Raw genomic sequence first — 27,376 nt, 5'->3', positions numbered from 1 at the left:
GATTATTGGGGAGAAGAGGCAGTAGCCCCTCGTCTTGCAGGCCTCCCCGCGGTGGCAGGCCACTCCATCTCCAGGGAAGCCCAAGCCTCCAATCCGCTGTGCAGCATCTGCTATCAGTCGGGGTGAAGTGGAGAGCAGCGAGGGGAAGAACCAGTTGCTGTACACCCTCCTCCATTAGGTAGGCTCCCCTACAGTAGCGGGCCTTCCAGGACACCAAGCGCGTCTGAAGCTCTAGGGAGGCTGCATCTGCCTGTCAAACCCCTGCACTGTGCCTCCCCGCCCAGGGGAAGTGGCAGCTAGGCTCAGCTGTGTGATCTAGCTGATCTCTCGTTCACAGTGTTGAAATCTTTGCTGCTGTGAGGGAGGCAAATATAATCAGGTGTTTAGTGTGTCGATGTGCACATGATCCTGTCAGAATCTTATAGACTCTCTGAGCTCATCTCAATGTGTACAGTTGGCCATGTTGCCAGACCATAACATAAATAATGAAAATAAGTCAGCCTATATAGGAAGTGGACACAATGGTAACACTTCTGTATGTGTCTAAAACTCTACTCTAATAGAAAGTGGTAAACATATGACAAAAAGTAGAAGTTTAAATTGGCCTTATTACAGTGTTCCTGTCATTACATAGCCTTTAGACTCTTTGCTAACAAAATCCTCTCAGTCTTTTTTGGCTTTGTAATTGACTCCTAGTGAGTGAAGTATGCACGTTCTAGTCTCTCTTCCAACTCTTATCTGTAGTTGTCAACGTCCCGGCCCATATTTTTGAAATCTTTTGTTTTAAACCATGTTGTGGTCAGATGACATGACTGACTGCACCTGTAGGATAGGTTGTGGCCATTTTTTTTATTACTTTGAATTTTTCTTGATTAAGGATTTGAGGTTCCAACTATGGTACGTTACTGAGATGATGGCAACAGTTGACATAAATTTACCATCATCAACAAAACTATTTCGCCGATAAAACAACGGCATAAAAAGTATTCTACATACAATTAGTCCTCATGTTTTAAAATCAAGATAGAATAAAAATACAAATAGCTATATATAATTCATGTATGTATAAGTTTCAAAGATTAAAAAAATAATCAGCTTTAAAAACAAAAACAAGTTCATATGTGTGTATACTCGTATAAACCACTCTAACCCTTCATTTCCTGATATTCCAAATCTAGGTGTAAAGTCTCCTCTTTCTAATAACGGACCAGAGGAACGATGCTAGACAATAACATGCAAGGGGTCAGTCAAGAGCTGTAGATAAAGTGCTGGGCGACATTGTCTAAAATCAAGGCTGTGCATAAGCGGGAAGATAGATCGGTTTCTTTCCTTGATATACATCTTAAAGAAAAATATAAAGTGGAGATTGCATTGGGTGTATGTGCATCACAAGTGGAAAAGAAGGCATACTACTCTAACCAAATTAACCAGGCAGCAGCGAATCAGAAAATAATTTTTAACATTGTGAAATCCTACATGAACCCAAAAATACTAGACCAGGAAATCCAGCCTTCGCAAGGTTTATGCGATCAAATTGCTGAATTTTTTGAGAATACAATTATTGACCTGAGGAAGGATTTTATTGAGATTACTCCTTCGGGTAATAAGCCAACACCATTAGGGACTAAGGGAGAATTCCCCTGTTTTCAAGAGATCAGTATGGAACAGTCTAGGCAAGCCATTCTCTCCTGTAACTCAGGTTATCCCTTTGATCCCTGCCCTCCAAGAGTACTACATGCACTCGTGGACATTCTAAATCCGACCATAAATAAAATAATCAACTCTTCTTTTGAATCCTCTAGCATTCCAGATAATTGGAAGATTGCGGCAGTAAAACCCCTGCAAAAAAAAAAAAAGCAGACCCTACTACCCGCTCCAATCTCAGACCAATCTCATTGTTACCATGGCTGAGTAAAATAGTGGAGAAGTTGGCTAACAAGCAACTAAACGATTTCTTGCAGAAAGAAAACATTTTACATCCAAAACAATCTGGGTTTAGACCTGGACATTCAACAGAATCAGTACTGCTTCATACTACGAAATCTCTAAAAAAAATTCCCTAGACCCAGGCAAGGATGCAGTACTGATTCTGTTTTTCTTCTTTTTTAGTAAACAGACAAAACATAGTCACCCTTGGATGTCACAAGTCCACAGAAAAGAAGCTATCAGCAGGGGTGCCACAGGGCTCGAGCTTAAGCCCGACGTTATTCAACCTCTATATGACCCCACTGCTTGGTTTAATGGACTCTTTTGATGTTGAAGCCATTACATACGCAGATGACAGAGTATTCTTACCTTAGACAAAAACTCCACCGGGGCGGAAGAGAAATTCCATCACTGCCTAACGGCAGTTATGAACTGGATGCAACAGAATCATCTGAAGTGTAGCAGTCAAAAAACAGAAATCATGCTGTTCGGGAAAGCCAATCCCTTCACGCCCAGTCAGTGGGGGCCTGCAAATATGGTTCCACCGCCAAATACTGCAGATACAGTACGGAACTTGGGGATTAAGTTTGATCCCACTTTATCTTTCCACTGGCAAGCACTTGCAGTGGCGGGTAAGTGTTTCCATACCATAAAGATTTTGAGAAAGTTCATAGACTTACTTGCCATGAACGCTAGGAAGGCAGTAGCTGTGGCACTAGTTTTGTTGGAACTACTGTAACAGCCTGTATGCAGGAGTAAACAAGGAGTAAACAAGGCTCTTTTGAAAAAGCTTCAGGTAGTCCAGAATGCAGCAGCCAGGTTGGTGCTCCGGCTTCCTAGAGGATCCCCTTCAGCGGCAACACCCCAACGCCTGCACTGGCTTCCAATTCATAAAAGGATCCTGTTTAAAGTCTTAACAATCACATATAAAGCCATAAATGCATTAGGGCCGACATATCTCCGATCCAGAATACGCCCCTATTCCACACAACGTCTCTTGCGGTCATCTTCAGGTAACTTTCTAGCAGCCCCCAGCTATCGCCTGAAAACTAAAGGGGGAAAAAACATAGCTTTACTAGGTACCAAAGCCTGGAACACCTTGCCGCTCCAGATGAGATTGTCACAATCAGAACCTTTGTTCAGGAAACTGTTAAAAACATGGATTTTCACTGCCCCTGACAACATGGTGCTTTCTCTCATCTGATCCTCTTTTTTAATTTGACTCCCCGCTGCTGTACTCTTCAGACCTCATGAAGTCTTCCCGCTAGCGCCAATATGCTCCTTGGAGTGAATGTAGCGCTTTATAAATATATTCATTCATTCACAGGGGCAGACTGGGAGGGCATCAATAGAAGTATTGGAAGGATATCCTAGCATAAGCAGAATATATTTTAGTCGAAACCTTAATAATACATATCTGTGTTATGGATTCGTAACAAAGGACTGATATGAGGTTACAGTTTTGTCTATGCTAGGGGCTAATTGGTATTGTATAACCATATACCTGTTTATGTTTAACTCCCATCTATCTCTTTCCAGTTTGTCTAATAGTTGTCCCCTTTAGATCCTTCCTTGAGACTGTCAAGCATATAGACGGATCCCCAAACCGTTGAAGTAAACCAATTAAATGCAAGGTGCTCTTAATATATTCAGGCCACTTTATCTTGCCTACCCCATCTAACTTCAAGCAGTCCATCAACATATCTTTAGTCAGTTTTAACGATTCTTTCCTCCAGACTGAATGCCACAACAAAATTGGAGCCATACAGACCTGGTCTGTTAAGTAAGGAACATCCAGCTCACAGTGGCAATTATAGGTGGAGCAGGATTTCGGAAGACCTACCAATCGTTTCAGAAAGCTATCCTCTATTCATTGTAAGATTGATATATCGTACATGCCCCATACTGCTCCCCCATACGTGGCAACAGATATCGTTTTTGCTTCGTAATATCTTTTTTATTATACCAACTGGTTTGGATCCAAGTTTTTTTAAATAAATCTAAAAAGGGCCCAATACTTTTTTTTCTATTAAAAGTCCTCTGTTAGCCACCATATCTTTCCACATTTTTACTATCAAATAAGACCCCTGAATAGGAGAAGGTGTCCACCATCCCCAGTCTTCTCCCTTCTATCTGCATTCTTGGCAATTTCCTCTGCCTCACTCCTGCCACCAGTACGAAAGACTTGGATTTGTTTACCCGCAAGTCCAAGTTAATCATAAATTTTCGGTACTCCTCTGAGCCTCTGCAGCGCATTGCCAGTCCGTGCCAGCAGCACTGCATACTCTTCATAGAGGAGTATCGGTGATGGGGGATGACTTAATAAAGGGGACATCTGTGGTAGACCCTGTTAAGGCCAATTCCACAGCATTGGTGTATAATACAAATAGAAAAGGGGCAAGCCCTATCTAACACCTCGGGTAATTCCAAAATATCTTGTGCATTCTCCCTCTCTCCCATAATGGACAGAGGCTATTGCATGGGAATACATCTCGCATATAAAATTAATTATTGATCTCTCAATTCCCATGCCCTCCATTATTTGCCATAGCTTTGAGTGGACTACACAAGCAAAAGCGGCCGATAAATGCATGAAGGTCATATAAAGATGGCCATTCTTTGCTGCAGTATACTTTGTAATTAGCAGGTTTAGATTGAGGCACTAGTCGATTGTGCCTTTCCCTTTTCTAAAACCATATTGGTCAGGAATATATATATTTCTTTCTGAGGCCCAGATCTCTAACCTATTTAGGAGTAATTGGCCCATTAGGTTCGCCATGTTATCTAATAATGATATCGGCCTATAAATTATTTGGATGGTTAATCCCCCTTTTTATAATTTGGAATTAATACTGTCTTTTTCCAGGAATGTGGGACCCCTGTTTGGATTATAGCATTAAGAAAATTTGAAGTAGAGGGACCCACAACTCCTGATTATCTAGGAAGAAGTCGCTCTGGACCCCAGCCGGTCCAGCAGCTTTCGATTTGCTAAACTGGTTCAAGGCAGATGTCATTTTTTCCAAGCCAAAAGGGGTAATATTTTTGATGGCAGTTATGGGCAAACCTGATGTTAAATACTTTTACCCCCGGATTTACCAAAGACCTGCTCATAATGCTTCACCCATGCGTCCTCAGTCACATGCGTTTCTAAGGTAATCTTTGTGTCGTCTTTTAGGATATGGGCATTCATTACTTTCCAGATATCCCTGCTGTTCTTTAGTACTGCTGCCTGTTGTAATTTATCCCAGGCCTCCTTCAAAGCCCTCATCATTTATGCTCTTGCTTCTTTATAAAAGAGGCGTAAAGATCTTACCAGATCTCAGTTTTAACCTTAAGACTCCATGAAGGTGCCGACTGATCCTCACTCAGTCTATATTATGTCCAGACTCTTGTCCTAATTTCCAGAAGCTGTCCAGGTGAACCCTTAAAGACAGAGAGAAAATAAGGCTGCTTAGATTCCAGGAGAGATGAATTACATTATTTTCAGGAGGCCTTGGGGACCTCAATATTCCTCCAAAGAGCACTCCTCTTATCCAAAAACAGCCCACAGAAGAAGATCTCATGAGAGCCATCATGAACGCCAAACCCAATAGACGTTGAGAGGTAGGACGCCGACATCTGAGAAAATACATGTTTATTTGCCGTCAAATTCGACATCAATAGTGACGTCCGAACATACTCGCCGTTGAGGCACACGTTGCCCTCAAGGATTCCATTGACGTCCAAACCACATCTTCAGTTGATGTCGAGACTTACAATGCCTTCAAATCGCTCGTCAGCTGTAAGATCCCTATTGAGGCACTCAGCAGTTGCAACACACACGTTGACGCCCAAGAGACATTGTCTGTCGATGTCGAGATGTCCGTTGGCATTGATGGATGTTACGCCGTTAAAGAATACACGGTGTTCATCGAAGTCCAGACAAGCCGGTTGACGCAGAAACAGCCAGAAAGGTAACAGTCAACAGCGAAAGCACAGGCTACATCTTGAGTGCGATCGAAGTAAAGAAGTCGTTCGATGTCAACAGAGGTACAGCTTTTACCATCTGAATCAGTGGAACCAAGGTCACGTACATCAGATAGACCTCCTTCTGCGACACCACCGACTCTCTGCACGTTGGCTGGAAAGCGTGTGCAAGTGGCTAGATCCTGTACCTCAAAGTCTGGACTCTGACTACTCACACACGTACCCCCCCAATCTAGGGTTACCCCATGTACACCATCGGCTAAACATATTTCTCCCCCTGCATTCACCCTGGACTCTACATCAACACTACCAGAGAGACGCGTGGCTGCGTCAAGGTCCCAGCGCGGATCCAAGTTTCCTTGAAGGCATAGTTTAAGGTCAAAGTCTGCTAGAGTCATATCTACCTCCAGATCTAGAAGATCTCATTGTTCCAGGTCCTCCACTTCTCGATCCTCAGTGAGGGATTTCTCTCCTACCTTAACGGACACACCACCAGTAAGAGTGTCCCAAATAGATGACATTACAACATTCAATGAAGTTCGGATAATAGGCGCATCAAAATTGAATATTGATATTCCTGCGCCTACAACCTTGTCATCAGTAATCTTCAAAACTCTACATCCTAGAAGGTGTAAAGATCATTATTACCTTTGTTTCCAGGAACTTTGGAGCCAGCAATGCAACTTTTCTTGACTTCGGCATCTCTAAAAGCAGCTGATCCTTCGCCAGATTCAGCCATAATAGCTGCTGCTCACAAGACTCATTATGTGACCTCTTCCTCATCAGTCCCTCCAGATAAGGACCGCAAGCAAGTAGACTCCATAGGAAATAAGTTCAGTGGATGATGTCATCAGTGATATCACTGACCAGGTCATGAGTGATGTAGCATGTAAGGTCATAAGCAGTGCATTGCAGGGGCATAAGTTATTGTTACCTCAGATAACTATAACTGCTGAATTTCTATAATATTGTACAAGTGAAATCTGAGCCGGACTAGAACGCCCTTGTAACCTTTGTTTTTTATGTGAATGTGGTCATGGCTATTTCATGCTTCTGACTATGATCAAGATTCCCCTGGAAGAGAACTAGGATTACATGGAAGCAATTTATCCTTTACAGTCTATTTTTCATAAATTAGTTGATCAATCAATGACTATAGCACTTGTACAAGCAATTCCAAGGAAAGAGATAAGTAACCTAACCTAGCCAATAGGGTGGTGTGTCCGAATTCATTTGAGACAGGCATGATCATATTTCCTTTTGCACGCTGCTCATGTGAGTCCTTCACTCTAGGGGAGTCATTGGTTACTTGGAAGTACAGATGCCAGTGCTATCATTACCACTGGTGTCCCAAAACCTACGTTCCAGGCTTTTGTGCACTTAAGAGTTCGAGGATAGCTAGGTCAAGCTGCCAAAGCTTGCGCCAAGGCGAAAGCAAAACATGTATTCCTAGATGGATGGGTCAAACTCCCTGTAATTTCCATATAGGCCTTAGCAGCACACAATTAGGGAGGATGGGGATTCGACCGTACACAATTCTGAAATGCTAAGGATGGATGCGTGTGTCTTCAGGCAGTTCTGTTGTGAGAGCTGCCAAGTAACAAAGTAACAAAACCAGTTTTTAGCAGTCTTCTGTTTTGTCTCTGTCTGTCTGTTGTCATAAATCATACAGTGGGGAACACTGCTGTGGGGTTTCTGAGGTGTTACCCTAGAGACCGCTTCATTGATAGTGTTTTCAGAATAGCCATTAACTACGCAAGGAATTATCATCATGTGCTGCTTACAGCGTGTCCTAGCAGAGGATGCTGTTCTTGCTGTACTCTGTCTCTATGCACATAACGTAATACCCCTCATCAGTCAGGCTAACTTGAATCCAGTGGCAAAGTGAGCAAGAGACCCACGTCTGGGCATACCCTGCCAACTTAGGGCGAACAAAGCAAACACAAGGAGATGATGGACGGAGCGCTGAAACTTTTCTGACACTCGGAGTGCTAAATATTGGAAGTATCGGCATCAGATTTGCCTTTAAGTTGTGGGTTATACGGTCTGGTTCCAAAACTTTCACAACCTATAGGTTTCAGAAATTATTTTAGGTGTCTCGTGTTTCTGATCTACAGCGGAAACTAAAGTGAGCTGTTGGTGTATCGGCAAAGAAGCTGCCTCCCTTTCTATATTACTTAAAATAATTGAGCACATAGTGGCAAGTTGCCAGTGAGGTTCATTCCCCAAATCTATAGCCGGGGCGGCTCCATGTTCGACCAGAATCTGTTTGAGGACTTCAGGTAAAACTGCAATTGAAGGAGTACCATGAATAATGGTATAAAAGGCAGCAAATACAGTACACCCCATGAATTACACTCCTTACCAGGGGGAACCATACCAAGTGGAAGATGCAGAGTGAGAATAAAAAAAAACTCTTGGGGTACCTTATTGAGAAGCACTCTTTCAAGCTGATTTGTTTTTTGTGCAATCCAAAACAGAATTTCATTGTGTTTGGCAGGGACTTTACCCATAATGGCATTAATGGTAACTGCACTCATTTCAGGCACAGCTTACTGTGCAACTTGAGGAGTTCTGGCTGGGGCACTAGTTAAGGGACGCATAATGCACTACACGTCGATACAGCCTAACCAAATGGTTCAAGAGAGCAAGCATTTGTTGCTGGTTTAATGCATTTGTATGCAGTTAAGGAAGGCATATAGCCTGGTAAGACTGACCAGGTTGCCTCTTCATTACTGAGAGGGCCCAGTCTTACATTTAGAAGTGCATGTGGAGGACGCCTTAGAACCAATTATGATGTTCCTGGTGAGTTAATGGCATTTCTAAATATTCATAATGTTTATATGCATCCAGAACTGCAGCCTCAGTGTATGTGGGAAATGTTTGTGAATTGGCATAGACTGCTGGAAAATTAACTCTGGAATAAAAAAACTTCACATTTATACGCTTTATGTGCCCCAACCACGAAGTTAACATCACCACCATTGGCGAGCTCATACCTAGCCAAATGATTAGTGACCGCTTGTTTACAATTAACAGCAATAATGACTGCTTGCACCATATTTAATGAATGGAATAAAAAAAAAAAGCAAACAGTTTAGCGGACAGTCCTTTTAAAAGATCAAGCTTGATCAACCTACTGACAAAAATAGGTGCTTCCTTTTAAAGTTGAGGACAGTACATTCTTATCACCTCAGTCTTCTCTGCAATAAGGTGATAAAGGAGCCTTGGGCGCACACACAAGACCCTACACTAGAGACCCATTAAATAAGTACCAAACCTAGAATGTTGGTGGTGCATTCTTATCCAGTTCCCACAAAGTTATTAGGACTGTGTTAGTTCAACAAAACTTCACAATATGGAGACTGAGTGTATTCTTTATCAGTAAACGTTGGTTTGGCTAGCTCACAGTACCACATCTAAACTCCTAACCTTCCAGAGTTATAGATGTTGTCGGTAGCCTCGAACGTGACCACTCTGATTCCCAAGGAGTTAGTGGAAACCGCTCCAACCCTTTCATTTAATACTTTTACATGCCCAGGGTGTCAAAAAGAAAAGATACTAGAGAACATATTCAAATGTTTATTTAAAAGATCTAATCCTTTTTAATAATACATGAGCTGCGAGTATTAAGCAGATGAAACACATCATTTTTATAAACATTATTAGAACTGTAAACAATACAAACAATTCAACCATGTTAATTTTTCCTAATATTGCTCCTATCTGTCACTAATACCTCTACACTAGCAAGAGCACAGCAAGAGTACCCTTCTGCCAGACCGGTTGAAATAATCTAACCACATACCTTGGTATAATGTGTCAGGAAGCCGACCTCAATACATTAACGAATGCACCCCATCTGAGTGTGCAGGGCTGCACACTTCTCTTGCAAGGCTATCTTCCTTCCCAGGATGAAGGTCGGTGACTGCAGAGCTGCATCTAAGTCACAGCAGCTTAATGATAACTTTGGCATGAAGTGCCTCTCACTGAATTCAGCATGAACGCTGTTTAAATAATAAAACACCAGACCTATCGTACTGTGCCAGAGGTGCAGAACAATGTCTTTTTTTTTTTGTAAACTTTTTTTATTGCAACGCTGCACAGTTAACACTGGACATAGTCATCATAAGCATTTTTTAGTCGCTCCATAAGGGCTGTACAATAATTTATATCACAACAGTCTATTGGAGCGTCCGCGCTCTTCACTTTGTGGCTATATTCTCAATGTGGTGATCTGATATCATTCACGCCTACGAGGACTACATGCAGCAACATTTTGCTACGATCCCTCAAAAATTAATTACCAGAAAGCAAGAACAGTTACATCTTGGCAACGATTAGCGATGGAACCTCCTCTCACATAGCTTCTACATATCACTTAGAGCAGGTTTTGTGAATCATTCATCAATACTAATCTGATAGATAACAGAGGGACAAATTGTACTGCTCTCTAATGTGAGTCAATGCTGCACGATAGAGCCAGGAGTGTTGTCTGGTGCTGTATTCAGTGTATGAGGAGTGTGGTGTAACTGTTGTGTTGAGCCTTCCTCCCCCTCACCCCGATCTCTGGGTAGCTGTAATTCTTCAAGCATGTGCCCCCATTCCTCTAAATCACGTTCTGCATTCTCACCTGTGCGTACCGCATGCAGGCGACCCTCCTCAGCCACCTCCCATTCTCGCATGTCCGCCCTCCATCTATCCACTGTCAGAGACAGTAGGTGTCCAATTTATGACAATTGCTGCTTAACCAGGACTAGGCCCAAAACAGCAAATTTGTATTTTATGCATGTTCCCTGTATTGGTGTCGGGAGGACTCTCAACAGGCAATGCTTGATTGAGGCCTCTATGCAAACCGCTGTAGCTGAGTGGCACGTCTGAAGTATCTGTGCCAGTATTGCTGCAGGCAGGTGCAGGACCATGTCATATGTAGAACATCGCGGGGTCGGTACCACATCTAGGACAGTGTGAGGGGTGCCTCTTGGGTGTCAGGTATGTGCGGTGTGAGTAGTAGAGCTGAGTGAGTTTGAACCTAGCATTGCTGGTTACCTCCCGTATCTGTGCGAATGCTTTTTTCCACTCGCCCTTAGTAAGTGGGACTGGTAGATCCGCTGTCCATCTAGGTTTGGAGGTTTCAACTGTGCGGTCCTCTTTTAGGGCTCTATAGATGCGCAAGATTAGCCCTCTGCTGGACCCAGGATTGGGTAGTAGCACCAGTATGTGAGACTCCGCCGGCTTATTTGGGAAGGAGGTCCATATCTCGCAGTCCGTGCATGACAACTTTGCATATTGTAGGAAGTGTCCCTCAGGATTGTAGAACCACTCCCTCGCCTCGTCAAAGGACAGGAATCACCTGTACATGTATAGATTTCTGGCTGTCGTGCATTCCCCTTCATACCACTTGGTAATATCCATGACTGACTGGATCTGGTGAAAGCCCTGCAGCCATTGTAGTGGGAGTGAATTAGTATACGGTGCTCTACGGATAACCCGGACAACAGCTTGCTCCCAGGCCGCCGACGCTTGCCAGATTATGTGTGGGCATTCCCTGGTGGGCCGTGAGGCCATCATCTGATATCTAGGCAGATTCTCTCCATTGCCCCAGTCGGCCAGCAATGTTATTTCCATGTTGTGGTCGACCGCGCACTATTGTGCAGTGTGTTGTAACAATCCAGCAAAATAGTAGAGTCTAAAATCTAAGAGTCCCAGTCCCCCTGAGTCTAGATCCAGTTTAAGTATGTCTAGTTTTACCCTGTTGTGCCCTCCAGCCCACAGTAGCGAGACCAGTAAACAGAACAATGTCTTTAGTTAGTCTGGAGATAAAGAGCGGCACACTCTGATTAACTACGAGCTGTGTTAAGGCTCGGGGGCATTTTAATAGTTTTACTTGTTTTTATCTTACACTTGGCAGATTTATTGAATCTTTGACACTGATGGGAGCTGTGTTAAAGTTCCGGGGGGCATTCTTCTGCGATTTTGCACAGGGAATTGGATTCTCTCAGTTAGCGGTCCAGTAGTTGGATGCTGACGCTAACACCTGCGTCATAAAAGGGCCTGATGACGCGACCGCGCAGCGGCACACTCTGATTAACTACGACATGTGTTAAGGCTCGGGGTCATTTTAATAGTTTTACTTGTTTTTATCTTTACTTGGCACTTTATTGCATCTTTGACACTGATGGGAACTGTGTTAAAGCTCCGGGGGGCAATCTTCTGCGATTTTGCACAGGGAATTGGATTCTCTCGGTCAGCGGTCCAGTAGTTGGATGCTGATGCCCACGCTATAAAGGGGCCCGATGACACGACCGCGCAGCAGACACTTGCAGCGAGCGCGCCAAAGGCGCAAGCCCATCTGTGCCTGTCCATGCCCGACCGGGGCCAGGGGCAACAACCCCTGCTGTTTTTCTACGGCTAAGTATGCATACACATCGGACCAGCTCCGAAATAGTAGAGGGATAACTAATAAGTGTCTACATTCTATTTATCTCATTAGCAATGACCTTCATTGCTCCCACTGTCCTTTTTTTAAATCCTGCCTGTTGTTTTTCAAACCTCAAGCTGTCCAGCCTTCCCAGGAATTGCTTAAAATGTTCCTGCTTAACTGCAGGTCAATTCCCAAACACTCGGCAGAAATCTTTGTATTATTAGAAGAAGAGCGCCCGGAAGCTTTGTTCTTAATTGAGACTAGGCTCAATAGCGAAGCTGACCCTAATCTTGTTCAGCCCCTCCCCCCTGGGTATCTCATTCAGAGACATGATCGGGATTTGGGTAAAGGTGGCGGCATTGCTATCGTATATAAAATCGAACGTAATTGCCGCATTTCTGTAGGCCCTCTACCTGATTGTGAGACCCTCTCATTTGTTATTGGATTCTCACCTACTTGTACTTTCTCAGGAATTTTAATTTATCTGCTCCCGGGTGCCTATGGACAATTCTGTAAATCCCTCCCTGAAATGGCAGCCAACTTAGCCAGTTCCCCCTCCAACTTCACACTATTAGGCGATTTTAATCTCCATTTTGATGAGCCCTCGCACTTGGCCGCCTACGAGTTGGTTAATGACCTTGCAGCTTTTCAGCAGTTATTGGTCCCACCCATTTGAAAGGCCATTTACTTGAACCCATTTTCTCTAATATTGATGAACTACTGGTAAATGACCCTACGCCAGTGCCTTGGTCCGACCATTTTCTGATCCCTTTTACCTGGTCACCTCTGCTGGCCAGGACGGCTAGAAGACACACGTTTATGGTGCAACCTTCCACTGGAATATTGGGTTTCAACCCTGGAAAACACCAGACCGACACCTGACCCCCAATCCTACTAGCGTCAATGATTTTTTATGATTTTTTTTTATTTGACAGAGATTTATATAGCGCGAACTTGACCCGAATCGTGTATCAGAGCGCTTTACATAGCACCAGTTGCATTACATGAGGGCACATTCATTTTTGGTAGGCACGGGGGAATAGGTCTCGTTAGCCCGCAGACTTTTTCCCCGCAGGAAATTACAACGCGGTTGTTACAACAACTGTGTTGTAATTCTGCAAACCATTGCCCCGCAAGTCGTAACGACTTGCGGAGGGGGGATGCTGGATATTGGAATAGTCTAATTTACTATTCCAACTCCAGTCTGCGTGGACATTAGGGAAGGTGTTGGATTTTAAATCCAACACCTTCTCTCCCCATCCGCAAGTCGTTGTTCCGACTTGCGGAGGAGTAATGGTATGCGGAATTACAACGCGGTCGTTGTAACGACCACGTTGTAATTCCCTGCGAGGAAAAAGTTTTGTGGTAAACGTTGTTTACTGGCACGGGGAGATTTAGAGATTTGCCCAGAATCACAGGATTTTCAGCGTCATTGCCGAGACTCAAACCCAGTTAACCAGATTCGAGGTCGACCGCCCTAGCCGTTAGGCCAACTCCTCTGGATTGAGTCATCGCTAGACCAGGTCCTCCCTAAAAAGTGGATTCATAACACTGTCAGAACTAACAGAACAGCATGGTACTCCTCTAAGCTCTGTGAGATTAAACAAATCTGTAAAAGATTGAAAGGAATATGGAGAAAGGATTTTTCCCCTGTCAATAAATTGAAATACAGGGTAGCCATTAAAATGTATAAAGGAGAAATTAAATCTGCTCTAGCCTCATATTATGAAGATAGAATTACTTTGGCATCTAAATCTCCTCGCGAAATCTTTTGCATTGCAAAAAAGCTCCTTAAACCATCTCCACCTCCTTTTATTTCTGGTGATGCTTCCTCTCGTTTCAATAAACTGGCAGAGTTTTTTTAAATTAAATACAAGACATTTATACCTCCTTCCCCAAGGCGGTTGGCCAGAGGAACTCATTATCTTTAGACAGCGTGCCTCAGTTCAGTGAGCACTTTCTGGAGGAAATTTCTCCTATGAACCCAGAATCACTACGATGTATTTGAGCTCGGGTAAAATCTGGCTCGCCTAGAGACTCAGCACCCCTATTATTCAGAACCAAGTTCTTGAAACAGTCTCCCCAGTGATATTGGAGCTGATTAATGCCTCGATCTTGACTGGAGTGGTCCATTCCCCATAGAAATGTGCCATGGTGAAGACGCTGCTAAAAAAAAAACTAGTCTTTATCCTGATCTTCTGGAGAACTATCGTCCCATTTAACTTCTGCCAGGGATCAGTATGATCGCTGAGAAGCATGTCAATTCAGCTTTCTCCATTTTTGGAGTCTCATAGTCACCTTCACCCCTCACAGACTTGATTTCGACCCCAACCGGGTACTGAAACTGCCCTCCTAGCAGTAGTTGAAGAGTCCAAGAAAATCTTAGATGGAGGAGGTTCGGCAGCCATCATCCTCTTGGATCTCAGTGCAGCCTTCGACACTGTTAACCACCACACTTTGGTTCAGGGACTTAGAGGTGGTTGACTGGGGGGGGCCTTAAAGTGGCTGCAATCCTTTCTGGAAGATAGGTCATTCCAGGTTTTTGAAGGAGACGCTATTACGAAACATATGTCTCTTAGTTGTGGTGTCCCACAGAGGTCATCTCTGAGCCCCACTTTGTTTAATGTTTACATGAGCCCGCTAGCGGAGATAGTGAGGCTGTTTGGGGTCCAGATTGTCACCTACGCTGACGACACACAACTTGTTGTTGCCCTTAATCACTCCGATAATTCTTCGCCTGGTCTAGGTCCTTGTTTGGAGAAGGTTGCAAAGTGGATGGAGCATTCATACCTGAAACTGAATGGAGACAAGACTTGACTGATGCTCCTAGGTAACTCTCTTACTTTTAACGTAGGAATGTTATGGCCAGTCTGTCTTGGTGGTCCAGCTCCTACTCCTAAGAACCAGATTAAAAGTCTGGGCGTTTGTCTTGATCGCAACCTGAATTTTAAGCAGCAAGACTTGAAAGGGGCAGCTTGTTGTTATGTAATCCTTAGGATGCTGCGAAAAATTCTCCCTCTTCTACTTTTTCTTGCCAGAAGACTTATGGTCCAGGCATTAATTCGCTCTCACCTTGACTATGCGAACGCTCTCTACTTAGGAGCTACCATCACCAAGTTACAAACTGTGCAAAACTGCGCAGCGCGTATGCTCCTGCGGATTCCGAATCGCCAATCAGTGAAACCAGCTCTTTCCACCGTCCACTGGCTCCCCATACAGGAGAGAATTAAGTTCAAGGCTCTCTGTATTGCACACAAGGCATTAGCAGGGAAGGGACTGCCTATCAACTGGTCTATCTCGACCCACTGTTCGAACAGGGGCTTGCGCTCGACAATTGCTGTCTCGCCGTAGTTCCTAGAATTAAAAAGGCAAGAAGTGGGGGCCGTCTGTTCTCCTAGAACGCTGCCAGTTTATGGAATACCCTCCCCCTCCACATTCGTCTTGAATCCAACTATTTGGCTTTTCGGAAATTCCTCAAAACATGGCTTTTTCCTTAATGTTGCTTAGTGGTTCTCACTGTTTGTGCTGCTATTAGCGCTGGGATGCCCTCGGGTAGCTACGCGCTTAAGAAATGTTTTATTCATTCATTCAAGAGTCATCTTCTACGAGCACAAAAATAAAACAAGGACATATGTGTGACCCTGGAACTAATTGTGTAGACTACAGGGTGACAATATCTACCAGGAGCAAATGCGTGTGTGGCACTTCCTCATACTAGGGGAAAACGTGCAGACCACCATCAGAAAAAGATGCCACGTTAAAACAGGAAAACTAAAATGGAGACTAACTGTAACCTCCACAACAGTGGGAAGGTGAAAAGGCCTGTGCCTCTCATTAGGGTGTCCGCTACAGCAACAACAAGGTGATGCATGGCATGCTTGAATATTTCTCAGCCACTAGCAGACACTCAGGGCCGCATCTCCGTCCATCGTTTTTCCCCCACCATGCAACCTCCTTTTGGACACAGTCTTCGGAAAATCAGTCTTGAAACTGCTCCGGTGGAAACAGTCCAGCCCAAACAGCCAGGCCAGATCCCTGCACTGGAACACAAGCAATACAAACCGGTTTGGCCCTGAATAGGGCTCATCAGCTAGCTATAGCCTGGTTCAAATGTCACAGAGCGAGCCCTGGACCCACGTCTGGGCATACCTGCTGCAATTAGGGCTTCAATTACAACAAGGTGATGGATGGTATGCTTGAATTAATCTTAGACACTTGCAATCGCTCTTGACTGTATCCCAGTCCATCATTTTTCACCCACCATGCCACCTCGGTTTAGACCCATCCGTGTAAAAATCAGCCATGACCCTGATCCAGTGGGAACACTCCAGTCTAAACTGCCAAGGCAGGTCCTCCCGAATTAAGAACACAAGTAAACCAGGACCGGTTTCACCCTGATTAGGGCTCATCCGCCAGGTATAGCTTGGTTCCAGTGGCCTCGTGAGCTTGAGACCAACATTTGTGTCTCAGCTGACAGTCATTTGGTCTCTCCCACATCCCAGCCTTCAGGCAATAGCAACTTGTTACTTTCTGAGGCATGCATTTTGGGTGCACACTCATCCCAGCAAACACAAGAAGCACTTCCGTTGGGCTCCAAACGACATATCCACTGAAGTTACACACTTTCAGGGGAGAATGGCACAGTTGTCCTCAGTGATGAGGGCTTTTGTTCCTAGAGTTCAGATGCGTTCAGACACATTTTCTCATTTAACTTTGTGCAACACAGTTACCATTATATTTTACTATAAATATGTTCATGACATAATCATTATGAAATGAATACTGTGAGATTATCTGTATACTCAGTTTGTGTGGGTATATATTATATTAAATTTTATTATATTAGTTAACAAAAATGTACATAATTGCTTCCTAACTATTTTAACATTGTATCTCTGATGGGATGCTTATTACCCATCTTTTTTGTTGGTTTAATGACCCCTTTTAAATGAATAATGCCTTTGTATTTGCCATCTGTCTATCTGGAATAATAAGGCACATTATACTCACCAGGGTTTCAGGCTAGGAAATTTGCAGAGCCAACATACATTCTATCGATCTGATGAAACCAACAGTCACACCTTGCAGTTACTTTGGAACCTGCCAGTATCTTCCAAGTGTTTCAATTTTCTGTCAGATTTCCTCACACTTTGGTCAGTGTTTGATCCGGGCATAATTCGCTATTTCAAGCTAGCTGTTTAGCAGTTGGCTTAAGCATACAGACAGCAGTTTTCACAAAGCCATAGCTATTAAAGTTGTTCCGCTGTACACATTCCTGACAGTTTGTTTTATCTTTTTTCTCTGTAGGAGTCTTCAGCAGCTTTTGGATTACCCCCATGATGATTTAGAAGAGGTGTTCTGTCTTAACTTCACAGTAAGAATAAATCTTAATTCAAGCTTGAAATTGGTTAACTTTAGTTCACACTCGGCTGCCTTTGCTTTTTTACTGTCGCATGTACTGTTTGCATCTGAAGCTTCCATGGAGGTCTGCTCCAGTAGGTTTTGTGTAGCCACTCCATTTAGGAATTCAAAGAAAATCAATTTGGCTTGGATGCATCCATCTAAATTTCTAATTAGTAATGAAGTATCTCTAAATGGCCGACTGCTAAGGAGCTCCTGTTGGGAGCTCCCGGGCTCCCGGGAAGCCCTCCCTTCAACCAATCACCCCTCGGCATATGCAATGCAACACAATGCTGATCGCTACAAACACCATGCAGAGGCGAGAAACAAAAAGGAAGAAGCCCGGGAAGTTCCCCCGGGCTAGGGATCACTGTTGGTGCAAATCTCGTTGGGTGTTTGGAGATGTGCCTGCAAATGGCCGCCTCTCCTGCCATCAAGATATGCCTGCCCATCTCAGAAAAGCAGGAATTCTTTTGAGCCGGATCGAATTGCAGAGGCTCAGTGCCTTTTCTGATCTACTACTCCCTGGCAACCTGCCAGAGAGTGAAAGAGCAAAGCAGCCATATTGAAGCAGGGTGAGCCCACTGATGCCCTCCTTCGCCGACTGCTGGGTGCCTGCAGCCGGCCTTCAGCCCTGATATCCTGTACACCTCGTTCCCTACCGGAGAAGCTGCTAGGGCACTCTGAAGCTGCCTCTCCGCTCACCTACTAGCTTGTAATTTGCTTGCCCAGGGATGGTGAGAGTGAGGCAGCCATGATGTCGGGTGGAGAGCCTGGAGCCACACACCTCTGCCTACCCTGGTTCTTGGCTTGATCGCTCTGAAGTAAAAATACAAGGTAGGAGCGACTGTAAAGCAAAAAAAGGCATGCTCCTCCGACCTTAGTCTCCACAAAGGACTGCCACTGTATGTGGGACTCAAATGTGATCCAGGAGTGGCTTGCCCAACTGACCTCCTGTGCCTCCTGAGTGTTGTGGGTCTGCCCCTGATACTTAGCAAACAAGGGACTGCCACACCCCCCTCGCCTTAATGAGATGTGGGACTCACCTTAATCTGGGAGTATGAAAAGGAACCCCACGCCGCTTCATGGCTTTGGTATAATGCCCGTTCACTTGTCTACACTGTTATAATATGTCCATATGCTATTTTATGCCTGCATACTTTGTGTATTTTTACAGCAACACTGCTAGCTTATGTACATATGGCTATCTAAGTAGACACACCCTATTGTAGCTATTTCTGAGCTGTATCGCCTATATATCATGCTGGCCAGCGTACACACTGTTGTGATATATATGTGATTTCCCATGTGGCTGCATTTACTCCTTATGTAACTTGTGCATCTACAACTGTTTTTAATATACCTATGCGTGTACAATTGCTATGTGTTTTTCTACTTCATGTACTTGTATTTACCAATATGTGACACGGGTAACTATTTCTCTGCCAATGATGTAAAGCGCTCTGATACCTTCAGGTCGAGTTTGCACTATTAAGTAAGTAAGGAGTCTGTATAACTCTGAAACACCACTCCTTCCTCCCTTATTTGTCTTTCAACATGGTGAGCTTAGCAACAGATTGACTTGAAGCTGTATAAATAGTCTTAATCCTTAAATCTGAAGGATGACTATTTGTTTATTCCCGTCTAATATCTTCACACAATGTTTCTAAGCTTTGCAGCTGAAGCAACACTCTTCCAATACCAATCCAATCCAAAAAGCTTTATTAGACAGCATATTTCATGAAAGAAAGTCTACAAAAAAAAAGAATATTTATTGCCATATAACTAAGCAATAATAAAAGTATAAAAATATTGGTATTATATATGAACAATCGTGATCAAGAACTGGTTCATATAGGATACGGTTAAAAAAAAGACAGATACATATAATAACAAATGATAAAACAATAACAAGTAAGAATAGCAGCAGATACTTTATATACTCGTTAGTAGTATGGCGATAACTCAATCACAGATAAAATTAAGGGTTTGTCTGATTGCTGGGGATGTACGCGATCTGATAACCCACATCCAGCTCAAAAATGTGGCTACTGCAATTGCATTACAAGGCGATGAGTTAGTGCGCAATATTCTCAGTGCATTGCTACTCTTTCTAGTACCCAGATTCCTACAGATTGGCTCAAGCCACGCTTTACGGAGGCCAGCATAAGCTGGGCAGACAAACGGTATGTGGGTGTAAGATTCTTCCATATCCTCGCAAGTGGGGCATTTGCTGTTGCATGTTATAGCCCATTTTGCAGTGTATTATTTTAACGACAGAGAGCCCACTCTGAATTGAAAATACAGTTTCCGGTCAATAGGGTTTGGATATTACGTTCCAATACTGGTCCAGGCTAGGCCAGGATTTAGCTTCATCCATTACATCATACTTCCAGCACATTTCCTAATGTCATTGTATTCTCTTGCACTTTTGAGTTTTTGGAGTATTCTCATTGATTCCCAACCTAAACAACTGGTGTGTCCCTCCCATTGCACTACAGCATACTTTTTATATTACCAAACATCTTTGCTCTTCTACATGATTCTTTTAGACGGCATCCACATAGAAAAGTACATTCTATCCCTGCCACAGTAGCTACATTTATCTTTGCTTTTCTGCACATTTTACTTGTTCTTTCCTCCTTTCCCTTTTCTCCGTCAAGAAGGATTCCATGTTTGTTCCTGCTTTCTAGCCACCAGTTGGTGGCTTCAGAGGAGCATTGGTCTAAAGATCTCTTGTGGTTCTGAATGAGCACCTGTTAGTGTGAGACAGTAGTGAATTTTCCCTTTATGTGGGACTCAAAATAGGAACAAGCTGTACAAGGAACATTGATCATACCCATTCTTTCATCATGTTGAAGACCTCTTACTTTCCCTGGATCCAGGGATTATAATAACTTCTAACTCTTTAGTGTGTAAATTGGTAGTACATTTGGCCCTCTGCAGATACTCTACTGAAGCAGTGGTAGACCTGGAGGATAGATACATTTGCCTCCAAAGCCTGATTTCTTTACACCTTCCTCTTAGTATCACTCATCTACAAGCATACAAATATGCAAAAGAGCCACGAGGGACATACTAATATGTTGCCTCTTGAATGGCTCAACAGTTTCGGGTTTCCTTATTTTCTGATGCTGAGTTTTAATCCTTTTCCAGCTGTGCTTTGCCTCTTGGATTTTGAGGAGTTAGCCTATGGCCATTGAGGGCTCATTGAGGGCTCACCGGGGTAAGCATTTATATTCACCGCTTTTTGAGAATCGTTCTACCCAATGCTATATAAGAACAAGTGCTGTAGATTCATTATTTAATTGAGCACCTCAACAATTTGTGTAATGCCTTTCATGTACCCCAGACATGTGCTATCCTTTTTTACCTTCCTGACCAAATAAGGCAGCCGGGTGGTGTCTTGCAGATAGCCATTGGTAGCATGAATTCAGAAGGAATCATTTTTTTGTGCATCCTTTTGATAGTGTCTTACTCTGTCATCCTGTATGTATTTTGCTTTGGATTCATACTTTTTCTTTTTCTGTTTGGCTGAGGCATCCAGGGACTTTAAACTGGTAATGGTGATAAGAACTGTTCTTTATCTTTTCCCGGTAATAAAGCCTATTCTCAGGTCTAATTCATAGGTTTCCTGTGAATTTGATAATTTTCCTTCTTATGATTGTACATAATTCTTCTGTAAGTGAGGACTTTAGAGCTGTAAGTCAATGAGACAATGTTCCTTCAATGTCCTGCTCCAAATGGCATTATTTTTGATAGATACTTTTTCCTTCTTGGAAGACTCAAGTCAATAGTTTCCTGAGTTTGGTTGGGTGCTCTATTCTGCTTCCAATGGAGGTGCACCCTAAATGTAAATCCTTTAAGCATGGTAGACTGGCCATTATTGGCAGCAAATTATACATCTAGGGGTATGACATTGTTCCTTTAATCCATTTGAGAAGGCTACCTGCTGATATTCCCTTAAATATATCGATACAGTTTTTCATGACCGAACCCTTCTTTTTACTCAAACTACCCCTGCTGAGAGTCAGATTTGTGTAGTAGTGTCTTGTACAAGAGGTGTTTGGGTACACTTGGTTGTGTATGTGCTGCCTCAAAATGGTGGTTCACAATAGAATACAGATTAAGACCTTGCTGGTAACTGCCTTTCCTTTCCCCCACCCATGTTCATGCTGCTGCTCATCCTTTCCTCCCTGGGCAATCAAGTGCAGCTCATTTTGTGTGCTTGGATTGTATGCACAAATGCAAAATAGAAAAGCAGGATTACTTTGTAGTTACTCAACTGGTTTGTGGAAGATCCACCATGTCAGCCATTGAGCCTGCAAGTAGTCAACGTTTGTGCCAGGGAAGGCCAAGGAATATTAAATTGTTATCATATGAGGTGGGGTGTGTGCGCTGTGTCCATCCACTATATTTAAGAGTTCAGTTCTGGAAGGTGGTCTACAGCCTCAGTAAGAACCTTGCATCCCTGAAAGTATTGGGAAATGTCTTCCATAATCCAACTTGTGTGGCACTGCAAATATTATGATCTGAGTATGTCACTGTAGTCTGGACGGTTTAAAGAGAAAGATGTACTTTAGTCCAAAGCAGAGCATACGATTATGAGCCCACTTTGAGGACCATTGCAGCGATCGGGCAGTCAGTCCGAGTGCTGCTGTTTTCCACCCCCTATTGCAGGAGGGGGCCGTAGTGAAGACAAGGTCCGTCACCCTGGTACAGAGCTGTGGTGAAGAAGTGGGTTGTCGCCTCTGCAATGTTGTGTCCCAAATGGGCAGCGGACTTGTGTGTGCTGTCACAACCACCCGTGCCAGGTGGGGGCCTTGGTGAAGATATGGGCAGTTGTGGTACATCGCTGCGTTGAAGAAGCGGTCCGTCACCCATTCAATGTAGAGACACGAAGGAGCCCTCACACTGAGTGTGCTGTTAGCCGCACCATTATGCCAGGTGGGGGTCGTAGTAAAGATAAGGGGTAATGCTCTGGTACAGCACTGGTAACACTGGTAATAGAAAAAGGGCTGTCAACCCAAAGAAGCCATTACTGGGAACGTGCTTTTTGTAACCCATGCCAGAAGCAGGGGGTGGTGCGGTAGGGAAGAGGCCTATCTCCAGATGATCCGAAGGATAGAGCACCGATTCTATCACCAGAACCCAGGAACACCTGAGACCAGCCGCCAGGCTCAGGAAAACCTACCACATGACTGGAGGAGCACCATGGACGTTTGCCGCCTAGTCACACCATCCAGACCTCTGCTCACCACTGGGCCGCTGATGCACGTCCAGGCCAGCTAACCACAGCCCTTCACAATGGCGGGCAAGTCTGATTGCCAGGCCATTGAGCCTTGGGGTAAATTTGCTCTTACTTCAAGCGCTGTGATCCTTTCAGTTTTTAAAAATCCGTTGTGGGTCTTGTACGACCTACGTGCCTTCTGCCTTCCAATCTCCGTCCCCAATGAGAAGCCTTGGACTGCTCGACCCACTCACCACAGAGAGTCCAGTGCATAAGTGCTAGTAATTGGCCCAGTTACTCAAGACCCATAATAGGTCTGCCCTGGGTCATTAGGAATAAAAGGCCACAACCTCCATGGTTGTACCGTGTAACTCGTGCTTGCCCTGTGGCCCTCTGAAAGGGATTCTGACAGGACATGAGAAAGAAAATGCTCACCTGTCTGCCATGCCCCTAAGACATGGTGGACCTGCTGGTTTTGTTTGTTTTCTCACCAAATCAGCTGCTGAAGATTTGGCAAATCAACCTAGCCAACACAGCTGAACAGTCAAAATCTGGTGGGTGGACTGCAGCTTAGACAGCAAAGGCATTGCCTACACCCCCCCAGGCACTTTGCAGCCTCTTCATCCATCATCGGCGAAATGTTGTTTTTAGTGTATGAACGTGCTACTTTGATTTTATTGGTAAAAAATGAAGGATGCATGTGAGACACTTTATTTGTTCATCCCTTTGCACATAATATTGTCTCTCAAACTGAATGCCACATTTTTGACCCCTTACTTTATCTCTTTACTTATTCACCCCAAAAACGGTTAGTAACTATGGAATACCACCAGACTGTTTCATTCTGCATTCCTAACACTTCTGCTTTGACCTCAACCCTGTGCAGATCTCAGAAGGAATCTACATCATCCACTATGATTGTTGAAATTTATAGATATCAATCGGACATGCCTCATTTTAACCCCTCTGAAAACTTAAGTTTGCATTCACCTTCTCCGCTGTGTAATGTACATTAGAAAAATGTGTTTCAGTTAGTGACCGATGAATGAAAAGTGAAAAATGTAAGAACCTTTTCCCTTGAAGATGCTTCCCGACCTTGCTCCAGGCAGCAATATTTTTTTATGGATTCAGGCAATTGTAGGTAGACCTCCTAATCAATGTAGAGAATGCTGGCAGCATGTTAGTGTAAAGGCCTTAAATGTGTTGTGTGTCACCGAGTAAATTCCAATATACATTTTCTTTTAATATGGACCATAAGAGGTCTAATAGTAAGTTAAGTAATGTAAATTATTTCCTGATAGGATCACAGGCGCAGTCATTTGAAAGAGGTAAAGTTGCTCCGGCATAATGTTAATTTTAGACATGGTCATAAAACCTTAGACAAATTGGAGGTAGGGTCAGCCTAGTGAGTTAATTTGCGTTTTAAGAGATGCCCTTTAAGAAGCTGACAATGTATGTTTTGATATGATCATGGAGGAGGGGTTGTGCGTGTCCTCTGATAAGATGTTCAACGTAATCACTGGTTTAATCCCCCTGCATCATGACCGAGACAAATCCACTGGTTTGAAAGCTTGATCTCAACATTCCTTTCACCTAGCACCCACCGCAGTCCACAATCTCCCAACTTGCATTCATTTCTTGCATTCTGTGTTTGCAAAATATTTCTTAGAGCTCCTAAACATGCACATATTTTTCTTTCCTCTGAATTATTTTCAAAATCTGTTTTGGGAACTTTTCAGAAACTGATTTTTCCGTAGTTTGTCTGGGCTCCCACTTGTACTGAAGGTTATAGGATTTCCAGAATATGTTTTGTGTAAGGGCTAATACCCAGGAGTTGTCCAACGCCAGTGGTGTCTTTAGCTTCAGGGTTCACAACACCCAGTATATCATTATAGTTGAAGTGACTTTAGCTTGAATCTTAAAAAAGAGAGTAACTGTAGCTGAAGTTGATTGGTGACGTAATGTAAAGTATCCGGCTTATGTCAGAAATAGTCATTAGAAATTGTTTATGTAAAAGAAGGGGCAGTGCGTTAGAATCTTTAAAGTGTTTTTTCTGTTTTCTTGTGGCACAGATTTGCAGGGTGAATTATGGAGTGACCGAAATGAAGATGCTTGTCCCTGGGGGAGACAAAATTACTGTGACAAAGAACAACAAGTAAGAAGCACATGGCACAAATAATTGTGGGCATTAAAAAGTACTGCTCATTCCCTTCAAATATGTCTAGTGGACAGAGCTCCACAGAAATTTTTGTGGGCTTTAGTTGAAAGATCCTTAGCTTTGTTGTTTTGTAGATCAGAGTATTTCAATCCAGTTCCTGATTGTCTCCATTCTACTGCCACTCTATCCACCTTTCTTACCCTATTATTAACTCTGACCCAAGCTGTGACCAGCATTTCTATCTGTAGTGCAGGAGCTTGGCTCCAGCACTATGATGGAGATGTATACACGTTCGAGGCTAATACATGAGCTAAAGAAGCAGTTACTATTCTTAAACTATGTTGTGACAATTAATTTGCTCGAAGGGCAGTGGAAAGAAAGGGTAACTTTGAATGCATTGGGAGTAGCAAGTAAAACCCCTCTTGTGACATGACAAGAGTGATGAAGAGGGGTGGAAGACATATCTATATATAGAGAGTCCTAGAAAATGAAGTCCACAAATTTGGGAAGAGGAAGTATCCAAACAACAAATTCCCACTCGCTGGCAGCTCTCATTAGTTTCAGGAAAGGGAGATGGAAGCCTTTTCTCATCAAAAAACCATCTCTATGGAAGAAAGGTGTTTTGTTTACCATTTTCTGGACTAAAAGTATTGTGGTCCCACTACACCAGTGGTAAACAACACCTGTTGTTAAAGTTGGGTCATGGGAACCCCAGACTGTCTTAGGACACAGGGAATAATACCGGACAGGGTTCTCCGAGAGAATATAAAACATCTATGCAACCAGTTTTAGCAATGTTTCACTACTTTGTAGTGAAGGAAGGCATACTGTTGGCTGCACACAAGAACAAAGGCATATATGTCTGCCGTAATTCCGAACGTGTCAGTAATAACCTCACAAAAGGAGCCTAGGGATGAATACGAAAATGATGGAATGAAATTTCAAACACTATTTCATCGTAACAACCTTACTGAAAAAAGTAGTTTCACAGCAAGAACTTAATTGACGCTCACCAGTTGGAAAAATATTGGGACTATGTGTGGGTAGCCTTTAGATTATAGTAATTTTTAATTGCATTATTTGGTATCTTTTGTCGGGGCGTCACAGAGTTGAGTTGAGAAAAATGAGAGTACAGCCTTGTTATTTTTCTTGTGATAAGTATCTTGCAGAAGAGTTTGGCGCGGGGGTTGGGAAGATAATTCAGGATGTTGGTTAACTGGCCAGCAAAAGCCTAGTTCCTTGGGTAAAGTTGTTTGGCTATTGTAAAATATTTTGATGGCATTTTGGGGCTAGAGGTTAGAGAGCCAGAAAATGGAGAGCATTACAAGAAATATCAGATCTTATGCTGCTATATCTGCTTACTCTTGATGATTTAAGAAAGTAACGCCATATGCCTGAAGTTCAGTGTTTGGTCATTTACTAATGCTTATATAATGGCTATATGCTGGGTTTGCACTCAATGTTAATTCTTCACCCTTATGGTCTTAAGGATATTGATTGATCAGTGTGTAGAGCAACAAATGTTCTGTGTATACATTTGATATGCCGCCTTATGTTTTGGTTGAGATTTATACTGAACATGTTTCACCTTTACGGGACCAGATAGCTACTGTAATTGTTAGTATGGTTAAAAATTTTAATGTGTTAGTGTCTTACAAAAAAATTAATAGATTTGGAAGAAAAAACACACTGGACGCAAAAAGGAAGTGACAATCGGATTGTGGTGAGGACATAAATGCCAGGAGAGTTACTTGCAGTCTTTGACTCAAACTAAGCCAGTTCAACATGCTGGATTGCACTTACATCCTTCACAAAATTGACAGGAGCTAGAGCAGTGACTTCTCAGCGTGGTAACTTTGAAACTACATCCTTACTACTTTAGTGGAAATGCCTTAAAATTGGTGTCTTTGCAGTGCAGATTAATTCTAGATGTTCACACTGTGCTGACCTTCTTATCCTGCTGGTCCCGAAAGCAGACGGTGAGAAATTACCCTATTTTTGCCTGCCTAATTTCTCTCCCATGAGGACTGCACCAATGCTGAACAGTAGTAAAGCGCCAGTGCTTCACTTCTAAAACATTTACTATACATTTGAACTCCCTTTTTGGCCTTTGTAATGTCCCTTGACCTCGTCAGCATGCTTGGATTGAGATCTACTGGGCTCTGTGGTGATGTGCCAGCATCACTGATGTACATGCCCTTTGAAAAGCCAGATTTCACCTTGGAATGCTTTAAAGATGTTAGAACTATATGGTATATAGACAAAGGCAGCC

General features: G+C 43.3%; 1 protein-coding gene across 5 annotated transcripts in view; it reads left to right on the top strand.

Annotated features, from left to right (window-relative positions):
* Positions 1 to 27,376, top strand: part of HERC3 (HECT and RLD domain containing E3 ubiquitin protein ligase 3) — a 517,835-nt gene that overhangs the window by 428,228 nt on the left and 62,231 nt on the right. For all 5 annotated transcript variants that reach the window (XM_085635502.1, XM_085635530.1, XM_085635520.1 and 2 more), the window contains 2 exons: positions 17,624 to 17,690; positions 25,019 to 25,101. In XM_085635502.1, the coding sequence (XP_085491628.1) occupies positions 17,624 to 17,690; positions 25,019 to 25,101 (150 nt within the window). The remainder of the gene's footprint in view (positions 1 to 17,623; positions 17,691 to 25,018; positions 25,102 to 27,376) is intronic.

The sequence above is a fragment of the Triturus cristatus genome, chromosome 2_1 (genome assembly GCF_964204655.1).
Source record: "Triturus cristatus chromosome 2_1, aTriCri1.1, whole genome shotgun sequence".
Classification (NCBI taxonomy): Eukaryota; Metazoa; Chordata; class Amphibia; order Caudata; family Salamandridae; genus Triturus; species Triturus cristatus.
This window is presented reverse-complemented; position numbering and strand designations above follow the sequence as displayed.